This window comes from Eurosta solidaginis, chromosome 1, assembly GCF_040869045.1.
Source record: "Eurosta solidaginis isolate ZX-2024a chromosome 1, ASM4086904v1, whole genome shotgun sequence".
Taxonomy (NCBI): domain Eukaryota; kingdom Metazoa; phylum Arthropoda; class Insecta; order Diptera; family Tephritidae; genus Eurosta; species Eurosta solidaginis.
In genome coordinates, this window is record NC_090319.1 from 103,839,913 (window position 1) to 103,852,272 (window position 12,360).

General features: G+C 36.5%; 1 protein-coding gene across 1 annotated transcript in view; it reads left to right on the top strand.

Annotated features, from left to right (window-relative positions):
* The first annotated feature begins 463 nt into the window (after window positions 1–463).
* Window positions 464–12,360, top strand: part of ear (ENL/AF9-related) — a 50,841-nt gene continuing 38,944 nt past the window's right edge. Inside the window, exons 1-2 of the mRNA XM_067759473.1 lie at window positions 464–798; window positions 2,431–2,975. Coding sequence (XP_067615574.1) covers window positions 2,795–2,975 — 181 coding nt within the window. The 5' untranslated portion in view covers window positions 464–798; window positions 2,431–2,794. The remainder of the gene's footprint in view (window positions 799–2,430; window positions 2,976–12,360) is intronic.

The window sequence follows — 12,360 nt, forward strand, 5'->3', positions numbered from 1 at the left end:
TATAGTAAACTAGCATTTATGACACTTTTTTATAGAGTGTCAGCACTGATCCAGGAAAAGGAATGCGAGTGAGCAGTACGGCTATATACTTAATCAGTAGGCGATGTTGGTGTATAAGAAGGAGACAAAAACTCACACGTACACAGTTGTTTACATCACATTTGCGCAAGTCCCCTTGAGTTTGTGATAGAAAGTTTGTATGAGGCGCTGATCGTTAGGTTGACATTGCTGACAATCAGATGATAGTCAGTATTCTTGTAGGGTAGTTAATTCTAATAACCGCAATTATATGCATAAGACCTAATTTTTGGTTGAAGTAGCTAATGTGGCAACCTTGCTGTGAAACTTATACAAAGTTTCGAACCTTTACAGCACTGCCAGCTGTGTCAAGTAAAATGTAGGTTAAAGAAAAAGTAAACGATAACAAAGTGGAATGTGGAATTAAAAATCTGAAACAGTGGCATCGAGAATTAGAAACAGCAAAGAAGAGGTCGTCCTCGTTGAAAAGTTCAGAAATTTGAGTTTCATTAACGAAAATGAAATAATTTAAGGAATATAAATACTCAGATACGTGCAAAGTGTAGTGGTAATTAATCATTTGCATGAAAGTTGCAGTGTTTTATTAAATAAAACAGATTTGCAGAGTGAAAGAAAGTGGCAACCAAACGTGAAAAAATCGAAGTGAAAAAGTGAGTAGGGGCATATAGCCTCAGCCACACTAACGGAAACGGCGACGATTGCTGTGGCAGCGGGACCAGTAGCGGCAAATATCCTCAACCACACTAATCAATCGAGAAGGTGAGCAGGATTTACTGAAAATGTGACAATAAGATGCTGCTAGGGTAAATAGCTGCAAAACAAGAAGTAGATACCCTCGATTTACTCAAAAACAAGAAATGTGTCAATGGCAGCCTACAGTAATGGTATCTCAAGTCTGTATGTACTGTATAAACATGCGGCCAGACATGTGGTCGACTTCGACGTCGGGTAGTTATGAATCGGTGCAGTGATTTTTTCACTGTTTCAATATTTTGAAAATGTTTAAGGTTTAATAATAGGGTGATATATGAATCATAAAGGCAAAGAAACAAATGAAAGAATTATCCATTAATTATCCTTTATGAAATATGAATGAATGAAATTAATTAAGAAAATTTGAACTTATTGGTGCCGCAAGGGAACGGTAATAGTCTAGTTGAGGGGTCGACTGCTAATACGCTACCAAAAATATCGAGTGAGGTGTCAAAATACGCGTATTAATCTCGAGAACAATAATCCGAAGGCGGAAAAGAAAAATTGTATCTCTGTCCGGAGATATTTGCAGTTGAAGTTGGCGATTCCCATGTGGTTGTTGTTGTGTTTGTACCCACAAAAAAATTGTGCATCACCGTGGCGGTAGCCACGGTTATACCACACACCCGGACTTGGCATGGCGTAGCCCAGGGTTATTTTTTATAAGCGCGGCCGAAGGCCGCCAACGCAGAAATGTGTTCTGCGCAAAAATACTATGGATCTGACCCCCGGTTTCGGAGGTACCCGCGGGCCTTTTTTCGGTTTTTCGTTAATATCTTTTGAACACGTTAAAATTTTTATTTTCCGCCTTCGGATTATTAATACTGATGTCAAGACGCGTCGTTTGACACCTCTCAACTAGACTATTACCCAAGTTACAAAGCAAAGTAAACATTCAAAACCAGTTTATATGAGAAAATCACAGCTTTAAAAAAAATCCGTTCATATTACAAAACACTTTTGTTACTGCCGGTGTAGCTATTTCGGTGGTGCATTCAAACATTCATACAAATATACATACATAGTTATGCTTATCTTATGAATGTAGCTCCTCATGGTGTGCCTGACTACGTGGTACAATGACGCGCCGCTGAGCTACTGAAATGCCCATTACCATCAATTTATTACTTACGCGTCGGCGCATTTTCCCCAACTACTTTTCTAACGTCTATTTTTTATTTATTATGGATGTATGTACGTATGTATGTTCATATTCAATATGTATACATACTACTTATATCTTCAATTTCATTGATACTGAGTATTTAAATAAAATATTTAAAAACCAGTGTATGTACATACATGTACTCATGTGGGATATGTTTCGTTTTTAACGATAATGATCATTTAGTCTTAAGTGTCTGTACTAAACATTTGTTACTAGACTAAATAAATAAATAAATAGGAAGAGTACATTTGAGTATATACGTACATATATATACCTATACTTGCATTTCGCCATGTATATCATACCCTTAACTTACAGCAACTACATTACTATTTTTCAAGTTCATAATCATCTCACATAAGCTTGACAACATCATTTTTTTTTGTAATTCATTATCTGATTACCATTTGTAGAGTATTAACTATTAATGTATTGTTGTTCTTATTTTTTAACTGTTTCTCCCTTGAAAGATTGATAGTCCAATTGAGGTTTTCATGTGCAAGGAGATAACATAAACGATAAACGAATACCACACCGAGAAGAGAAGTCAAGTGGATGGATTGGGTGCGATACAGTGAATGGTGCGTTTGAGTGTATGGAAAAAAAGAAGAAATAATAAAAACTGTACGCTGCATTTCACACAAAAATGTTTTTACAACAACAATAGGTGTCCGCGCAGGCATCATAGCACAAAACTTATAGCCCGCTGATCATACGAAAAAAAAAAAACGTAGATCAACTGGGTACCGCCACAGTTAGCTTGTCAAGATAATAATTAATAAAAAGGACAAACAACGTACATTCATCAAACGCTCTCAGTACTATCTATTTGGGATGGCTGTGAAAGTGCAATTTGAGATTGGACATACTGCGAGATTGCGAAGCAAAAAAACGCCAGAAGGCTTCACACATGATTGGGAACTGTATGTGCGTGGTGTGAAAGAGGCAGACATCAGCACCTACGTTGACAAGGTCGTTTTTAATTTACACGATTCTTTTCCAAAACCAAAGAGAGGTAAGTACAAAGCTACTCTTGTAAATATACATACGCGCACACAGCAATAGCCAAACAGATAGAAACACCGTTTTAAAAATGACATTGCTGAAATTTCTTACAGTTAAGATTTATTTTTTAAGTATACTTTTGCATTATTAGGAAAACTTCAAGGACCCAGCACAATCAAGGCAACTCGTAGATATGAAATAAAATATTCTGTAATTTCCTCGTCAATACTTTTTTTTATTGCTGCTTTACAACACCTTTACAACATTTAACACATTTTTAATTGTTGGGAAAAATTTTAAATTTTGCTTTTAAAAAAACAAAAGCAAAACTGCATACAAACGGTTGAACTGTTACGGCTGGGGCAATTTTAACTTTTCAATAGTAAACATTTCGAGAAAAGCTTGAAACAAACATCCTATGTGATATAATCAATTTAATGTTGGACTGAATAACAATCCTAGCATCAGGCCCTTCTCCAAAAGAAGATTTGTCAGTAAAATGAGATCAATCGCATTGGATAGGTGTATACCATACTAGATCTGTACTTCTGTCAAAGATGACACTTCTGTGATTGTGTGGATTCTTCGAATGCTATGCTTTTGCTAGAAGAAGACTAACAGACCAATTCTAAATATTCTCGCGGATTTTTTTTTATTCCCGCGGAAAAATTCCTCCAATTCTTTTCTCCTAGGGAGAAGAATAATTGGGGAATAGGAATTTCGAATTTTCGAAGTTAGCTGTTTTGTCAATTGAAATTTCGTTGCGCATTTCTTATTTTGTTTAAAAAATTGTAAAGTTTAATTATTGTTGCCAATTTGTTTGAAATTAAGAAATAAGGTATAAACAATGCACATTATTGCATTTCATGTGGTATTCACTGAAATGAGTAATGAATTGGTGCCACAGCAACATCAAGCATAACATCAACAGCGGAGCATAAGAAGAAGACGGCCGCATAACACAAATCTGCCGGAGTTGCCTGCTTTCATTCTGCAAAGCAATTTTCTGACGGCCAAGTTGAGTTGAATTCGTCCTTCGTCATATGCCAAAATCTATTTAAGCCTTATTAAAAAATCCTTGCGCAATTTCTGGATGGCTGCATCAAATATGTATACCAAGAGCTCTACCGTTGCTTATGATATACTTTTCGACTTAAAATAAAGAATATTGTGGTTGTAGTTGTTGTTGTATTAACAGTGAGGATATTGTGGTAGAATGTACATACATATTTTAGCACAAATTTGTACAAATAAGTGTTCTTTCTTAAAAGAACGAATTTCCTTTAACTATTTTGATGCATTCCCTTTAATTTAATTTATGAATGTGAGGGAGAGGGAGATTTCTTTGCCATTTCATAGGAGTTTTTTCACTAGTTAAATTGAAGGGAATGCATCAAAATAGTTAACGGAAATTCGTTCTTTTAAGAAAGAACACTTATTTGTACAAATTTGCGCTAAAATATGTATTTACATTCTACCACAATATTCTCACTGTTAATACAACAACAACAGCAACAATATTCTTTATTTTAAGTCGAAAAGTATATCATAAGCAACGGAAGAGCTCTTTGTATATTTGATGCATCCATCCAGAAATTGCACAAGGATTTTTAAAGAAGGTTTAATTAGATTTTGGCATATGGCGAAAGGCGAACTCAACTCGACGTGGCCGCCAGAAAATTGCTTTGCAGAATGAAAGCAGGCAACTCCGGCGGATTTGTGTTATCCCGCCGGTCTTCTTCTTATGCTCCTCTGTTGATGTTGCTGTGGCACCAATTCATTACTCATTTCAGTGTATACCACATGAAATGCAATAATGTGCATTGTTTATACCTTATTTCTTAATTTCAAACAAATTCGCAACAATAATTAAACTTTTCAATTTTTTAAACAAAATAAGAAATGCGCAACGAAATTTCAATTGACAAAACAGCTGACTTCGAAAATTCGAAATTCCTATTCCCCAATTTTTCTTCTCCCTAGGAGAAAAGAGTTGGAGCAATTTTTCCGCGGGAATAACAAAATCCGCGAGAACAAAATTCCGCGAGAATATTTAGAATTGGTCTGAATATTTTATTGCTCAGGTAACTCGGTAGCATTCCTAATCTTACATGATGTATAAATTTCAAAGTGAAGTAACTTATTGACTCTTTTATACTAAGCCAGTTTAACCGATTCAGCATTATAGTTTTTGATGTTCTTTGGGGACATTTTAACATAAATCGCATTGCCTTGTTTTGTTGTATTTGTGGTCTTTTAATTTGCATATCACTCGCTATCAGCAGAATTGTAGGGCAGTATATAAAGTGCGGCTCAATAATTGAACGATACACCATTATTTTATGACGCTGACTAATAAGTTTACATGTTCTGTACATGAATCCTATTTTCTGCGCAATTTTTCTTTCAAGATAATTTATATGTTTTCCAAAATTCAGGTTTTCATCAATTAAAACTCCTAAGTACTTCATTTCATTTACTCTTTGAATTAAGTTGTTTTTTATCTTCAGGGTTATATTGTTTAAATCGTTATTACGTATGATGTTCTGGTTTTTGCGCTTGTTTACCAATTCAAACAGTTAGGCCCGACGAGAGGAGGGGGAATGGGGGGGGGGATTCCCTCCGGGCCCGGGGTTTCTCAGGGGCCCGCGATTATAGGTATTAAGAATTTGTTTAAATTCAGGAGAGTCTTTAGTTGTTCCATGTGCAAATTTTAAGCCGAATTTCAAAAGCAACGAATAATGATAATGATTTTTTGCTTGGGCCTTCGAACAGTGAGGGGACAATAAAAACATCAAACAAAAATGTATATTTACATGAATCCGAAATCGTAAAGTTTTCGTGGTAACACTGATGAAGGTTCATCTTCAAAAAGTCTTCCAACAATACCACCAACTCTGTATCGAAAGTCCAGTTTATTTAAACGACTTCGATATCGGTACCGTGAATAATCAGTTTTTGTAATCTGAAGAAGTCAACGAAATAATTCGTCGAGGTCATCAAAAGTGTCCTGTTATTTTTCTACGTGATTGTCATGACGATGCATTTCCTACCACGTTGTTTAACAGAATCTTGCCAAATGGGGAGAAAGTGGAGGGTGACTGGTTTGTATAGAGTGCCAGTAGCAATGCTTTTTATTGCCTACCATGTCGTATTTTAAGCACCAATACTTTAAATCTACCAAAAATTTGTTGGTCTGGCGGATATTCGAAATTCCAGGTATGAAGAAGCTATACGATAAACTGCCATCACACGAAAATACTCAAGATCACATTAAATGTTATATTCAAGGCGATCTTTACAAAATCTATTTCAAAAGGAGGCTACAATTGATACACTTATCAATGAACAGCTAATCACTCAAACTCAAAAGTGGAAAGAAATTTTATATAGAATTCTGGACACTATTTTATTTTTGGGTGAAAGAGGCCTAGCTTTCAAAGGCAAAGGTATATATCTTGGTGAACGAAATGATGGACATTTTTTGGGCATCTAAGATCTCATAAGCCATTATGATCAGATACTTAGAGATCATTTGGAGAAAGTTAGGATTTCACAACAGCAGCACAAACGTTTACAAGTTCACTATCTTTCTCCAGACATTCAGACCAACGAGTTTATAGAAATTTGTGCAAAGCACGTGAGGGAAACTATATTAGATAAAAGCAAGAAAGCCAAGTATTTTGCTATTATCGTTGATGCTGTGCCTGATGCCAGTAACGTTGACTACGTTCATTTTGCGCTAACTCCATTTCAATTCGAAAGCAACAAGTTTTAAATTTCAAGAACGGTTTTTGGCTTTCGTGAATTGTAACCAAAAACTGGTCAGAAATCGCTGATATAATTTGCCATACTCTAGGTAAACATGAAATCGCAGTAAAAGATTGTCGTGCAAAAGGGTACGATAACGGCGCCAATATTATACAACGGAGCACTACGTCACATTCTCGACAAAAACTCGAATGCTGATTACTCGCCTTGTGCAACCCACAGTCTGAATTTATGTGGTCTTGATGCTGCAGAATGTTGCACGGCTGCAATTACTTTCTTCGGAGTTGTACAAAAATGTTTTACTACTTTCAGCAGCACTCCACAACGATGGGACATCCTCAAAAAAAAATGTACCGAGCTCTCTTCATAGTCTTTCAGCCAAAGCCAAATTTGACTGCGCAAGCATACGGCGATGTAACCGGCATTCTCAAGTACATCAACAAGTTAGAATGTATCTTGCTGTCTTCAATTTGGTTCAAAATACTGACTACCATTAATGAAAGAAACGTGGTCCTCCAAGCTAGAGACGCCACCATAGATGTTAAGGTCCGACATCTAGGCGCCTTACTAGATGATTTGAAGTTGATCAGGAACCAATGGGAAACAATTTTAAACGAATACAAAACAGTTGCTATTCAATTGAACATCTCGCCAAAGTTTCCGGACATTCGAAAGAGAAAACCCAAAAGACGTTTTGAAGATAATGGAAATGAGATGATTACGGATGATCCAGATTCTGATTTTAAAAACAATACATTCTTGGTGATCGTCGATTCGGTAATCACTGGCATTACTGAACGATTTGCAGCTATGAGAAAATTGAGCGAGACGTTTTCCTTTTTGTGGAAATTTGAAGACATGGATAAAACTACGGTTCGGGCGAGCGCAGCAAAATTTGTGGAAAAATACAAGTCGGACATTTCTCAAAGCTTATAATCCGAAATAATTCACTTGAAACACATTTACGAAGGAAATTTTCATAACGGTCTGTCACCATTGGAATTGCTAAATGCCATCTACATATGTTCAAAATCTGTATACGATTTTCCCCAACATTTGTGTTGCTTTACGTATCTTTTGCACTATACCTGTCACTGTAGCTAGTGCAGAACGTTCCTTCAGCGTCCTTTCAAGGATCAAAAACTTTCATAGATCGTATTGATCTCAAGAGCGAGTTTCAGGACTTGCACGCTTTGTGTTGAATCCGTTTTGGCAAGACAGTTAAATTTTGATATTATTATAAAAAATTTTGCAGCGGAAAAAGCGAGAAAAGCCACCCTTTGATATCCGAACCTTCTATATTGAATAATTAAAATTTATAATCATCATTAAATTTATCAGAAATGTATTAAAATGTTACCAAATAACTAGAAAAGATTATTTGAAACAATATGTGGCTGTTAAAAGAGAATTTATTTCTACGTTACAATAAAACAGTATAAATAGTAAATATTCTGTGTAAATTTTATTTTCAGCTCTTAGTCCAAAAATCATTTAGTTGATGTGGCAAAAATTTTGTTTGATCTAATCCATCAATAATGATTCATGAATGAGACGTCATTAATTCAAATTAATCAAATGTATTAGTGGATTTTTTATGGGGCGGGGTGGTAAATTGTTTAGTCCCGGACCTTGATTTTCTCTCTACGGCTCTGCAAACAGCCAACAAGTTTTCATAACATCTTTGGTATCTAAATATTTAGAAAAAATACAGTACGGTGTGTCATAACCACTTATGTTTAACTAGGCAATTGGGTGCCTAACTACCACTACCAGGACTCACTTACTTCATAGTCATAGTTTTATTTTATATTATTTTTATTTATTTGGATTAAAGTCGACACAGACACAAAGTGGTCGACTACTAAGATGAAATATTAACATAAATTAATGTTACAATTAAAAATAATTAAATACAAATGTATACATTAAATTCAACCATACATATGAAAGAAATTTCAAAATATCAGGCCAGACGTGAGGGTATTGAATTATGCAAAGCTGATGCAGTTATACAAGTTGTAGCGCGAGCACCAGTTACTCAAGGGATTATTTACCGGCAAAGTGGTAAATGAAAAGGCATTACCCCGAGTAAAGTTCTTCGATTTTCTAAAGTTGGCAGATTAATAAGGAGAAACCTATTTCTATATGGTGGCAGATGCAAACTTGAATAGACAACGTAGTGAAAATTGCTTCTGTACCGACTCAATACGTTTTATCAAGTTTTGATATCCTGGGCACCAGAAACACGAACAATACTCTCAGATTGGTCGTACCAACGATATGTGCAGGGTCTTAGTCAGATACGGATCATTAAACTCCCCAAAAAATATTTTAGCTTTTGTTTCACCACAAAGTTTTATTTAATTTTAAACCATGCGTTATTTCACTTCTGTAAATTGCACTACTTCGGGCGTCATCAACAACTCACAGTTTGACAGCACATTATGCAATGAAGAACAATAATTATAAGAAATGATAACTACCGTTATATACTGTGGACGTTTTGAAAACAAATTGCATTCAAATAAAAAAAATTACTTCAAAATTTTTTACTTTTTCGCGTCTATACCAAGCAAAAATGCCACTGTGCGCTGCACAAAACCATGCTGGAGCTGCACATGCGTTGAAGTTAATATGTAATTATTTGCTCAAATGTTTTGGGAATAGCTGAAAGCTTAGCTGTACCTCTATAGTTCCCGAGACTAGACCTAATACCTTTTTTGTGCAAAGGTACAATAAAATTTCTTCCAGATCAAAGGAGAGATTCTATAGATAATTGGAATAATTTATATATCGGCTCAGATAAATTAACCGCACAGAATTTGAGCACACAACTAGGAACCCCATCAGGACCCGGAGAAAAAACCAGTTTCAAAGCTAGAAGCCCCTGAAGAACAGTGTTCTTATCAATTACTGAATTAGGAATGCAATTGAAACTTTTCACATTTACAGCGCTGTACCTGTTGTTGTTGTTGTAGCGATAAGGTTTCTCCGCGAAGGCTTTGGGATGTGTTGTAGATGTGATGGCCCATTGTCGGATACAGATCCGGTACGCTCTGGTAACAGCACCATTAAGGTGCTAGAACGACCATCTCGGGAACGATTTATATGGCCACATTAAACCTTCAGGCCATCCATTCCTCCCCACCCCCAAGTTCCATGAGGAGCTTGGCGTTGCCAGAGCCTCGTCTGTTAGTGAACCTGGATTCGCGACGGGTTGGTGAGGTTAGAAGATTGGGCGGAGAAGCTGTATATTGCGCTGGCAACCTGAAAGGGTTGCGCTACACAGCCCCTTGAATCTGGTATTTTAGTCGCCTCTTACGACAGGCATACCTACCTCGGGTATATTCTGACCCCCTAACCCGCTGGGAGGAGCGCTGTTCCTAATTCTTGTGTGTTTTCGGCGCCATCTTATTCGTGAATTGTACACCTCAGTGGTGTATTATTTACTCTATCAGAAGGCGAAGTGCCCGTTAGTCGGACATTATTGTAAAGCCGTGGTGAACGTAAATTGTCCCTTTTAAAAAATTAAAGTACAGGTAATTAAGTTTTTGCCATTTTTTACCTTGTACGAGTTTGATATGTTGCTATATTACAACCAAGTTCGTGTGAAATCGGAATACAAACCACGGATGGCGCACCGTAAGTTGTTGTAACATATTTTTAAGCTGAACTCTTTAAATAATAGTAATAGAAGAAAGGATTCCCCAGCAGGTTAGGGGGTCAGAATATACCCGCGGTAGGTATGCCTGTCGTAAGAGGCGACTAAAATACCAGATTAAAGGAGCTGTGTAGCGCAACCCTTCAGTTTGCCAGCGCAATATATAGCTTCTACAAACCCAATTGTCAACCCCAACTATCAACGGCGAATCCTGTTTCACTAACAGACGAGGCTCTGGCGACCCACAACAACAAGGAGAAAGGATTGAAACAATGGACACCTTGACTGATATTATAGGCAGTGTACTCGCTTCCAAATATTAAGAAAGCTTGTATCGCAATATATTTCTATTGTTTTGCAGTGTTGTATATACATACACACAAAAAGGAATAGAGGTTAAGGCTTCATGATACACGCGTCTTTTATGATGGACATTAGCACAAAACTGTGTTTAAACGTAACTCGGAAATATATGGTGCTAGCAATTGTAAGAAATGCGACGACAGTGCTGCTTACCTGATCTTAAAAAGGCATAAGAAGAATTAAAGGCAGTAAAAGAGGAATGGGGAGAAATGTCATTCAAATGTTGCCAGTCTATGAGATCTCTATGCTATGGAGGTGTCACACGTTGTTAAAGAGCTGAGGAATTCAACGAAATATTAGTTTCTTTTGCGAAATTTTGGAGTAAAATCGATTACCCTGGTCAACAGTGATTTTGGTGCAGCTCTACTTGTAACCAAATTTGGTAGTACTAGGTACCCTGATAAAAACTGTATACTTACTTTTTTAATGCTACGTAAAGTTTTCTAGATAGGGTCAAGAACCCCTTTTTAAGAGGTTAAGGCATGTATGGCTCCATAACTTTGTTTCTGTTTATTCTATCAATACAGTTTTGATGTCGTTGAAAATAGTACATTTCGCCGCTTCTATCAGTATACAAGTTGTTAATACGTCGTCACAAACGTCAGACAAATTGCCAAAATAATGTGAAAAATTAAATTTTTTATTAAATTTTTTCATTTTTAATCACGGTTTGCTCGAATAATTTGTCAACCAGTGCATATTAGAGATATACGCCGCCGATAAACGCCGCCGCCGCCGCCGATTTTGGTCGTTTTTCGCACGCCGCCGCCGAATGTCAAAAATATCGGCGCGGCGTCCGGCGCGTTACTATATTTTCTACTCGTTTAAGACTGTTTCGGCCATTTATTGTTCATGTCGAAAATTGGTCGGATATGGTCGAAAGTGGTATCAACGGATGCGCATCACTGCCAGTTATAAGAAACTAATTGCGTAATTTAACTCTTTATAACTATTCAAAAGTTGTTTAAAATAACAGGCGCTTTCGATGTCAGCTTAACACGAACTTTGCATCACCGAATTCAGCAAGTTATTAAAACAAAACACTAAAAGGCAAGTTATATAATAAATTTATATGCTCACTTTGCATTTTTGAAAAAATTAATAATGAACAATTAATTCAAATAAAATGAACCAAGGCGAACATGTTTTTAAATTGTCCTCAAGAATAAGCGAAATCAGTGATGCAAAATCCTTTGGTAGGTTCTAGGGGCATAAACACTCCTTTGAAATTATTCTTACCTCATACTTAAGTTGAGGATATATGTATGTACTTATGAGAAGGGTTTGAAAAATCACTAAGTCTTGCATTCAAACATCTGTTGTTTATTTGCGAAACTATACAATAGCGTCTGAAATGTTAATTTTGATTTTCACACTTCATCCTTCAACACCCGTCTCACGGTTTGACATTTTCTAAAGTTGGCGGCCATATCCAAAACTAGTCCCTTGGAGTGAATCACATTGATTATAGCCTATCAACCAAGTTTAAATATCACCTACACGTTACGGCTCCTTTTACAAATGTGAACACTTAGGCACATATATCTACCAGGTGAGGCTTTGTCCTTCGCAAGAACAGTCAAAGTGGTGAAGCAAA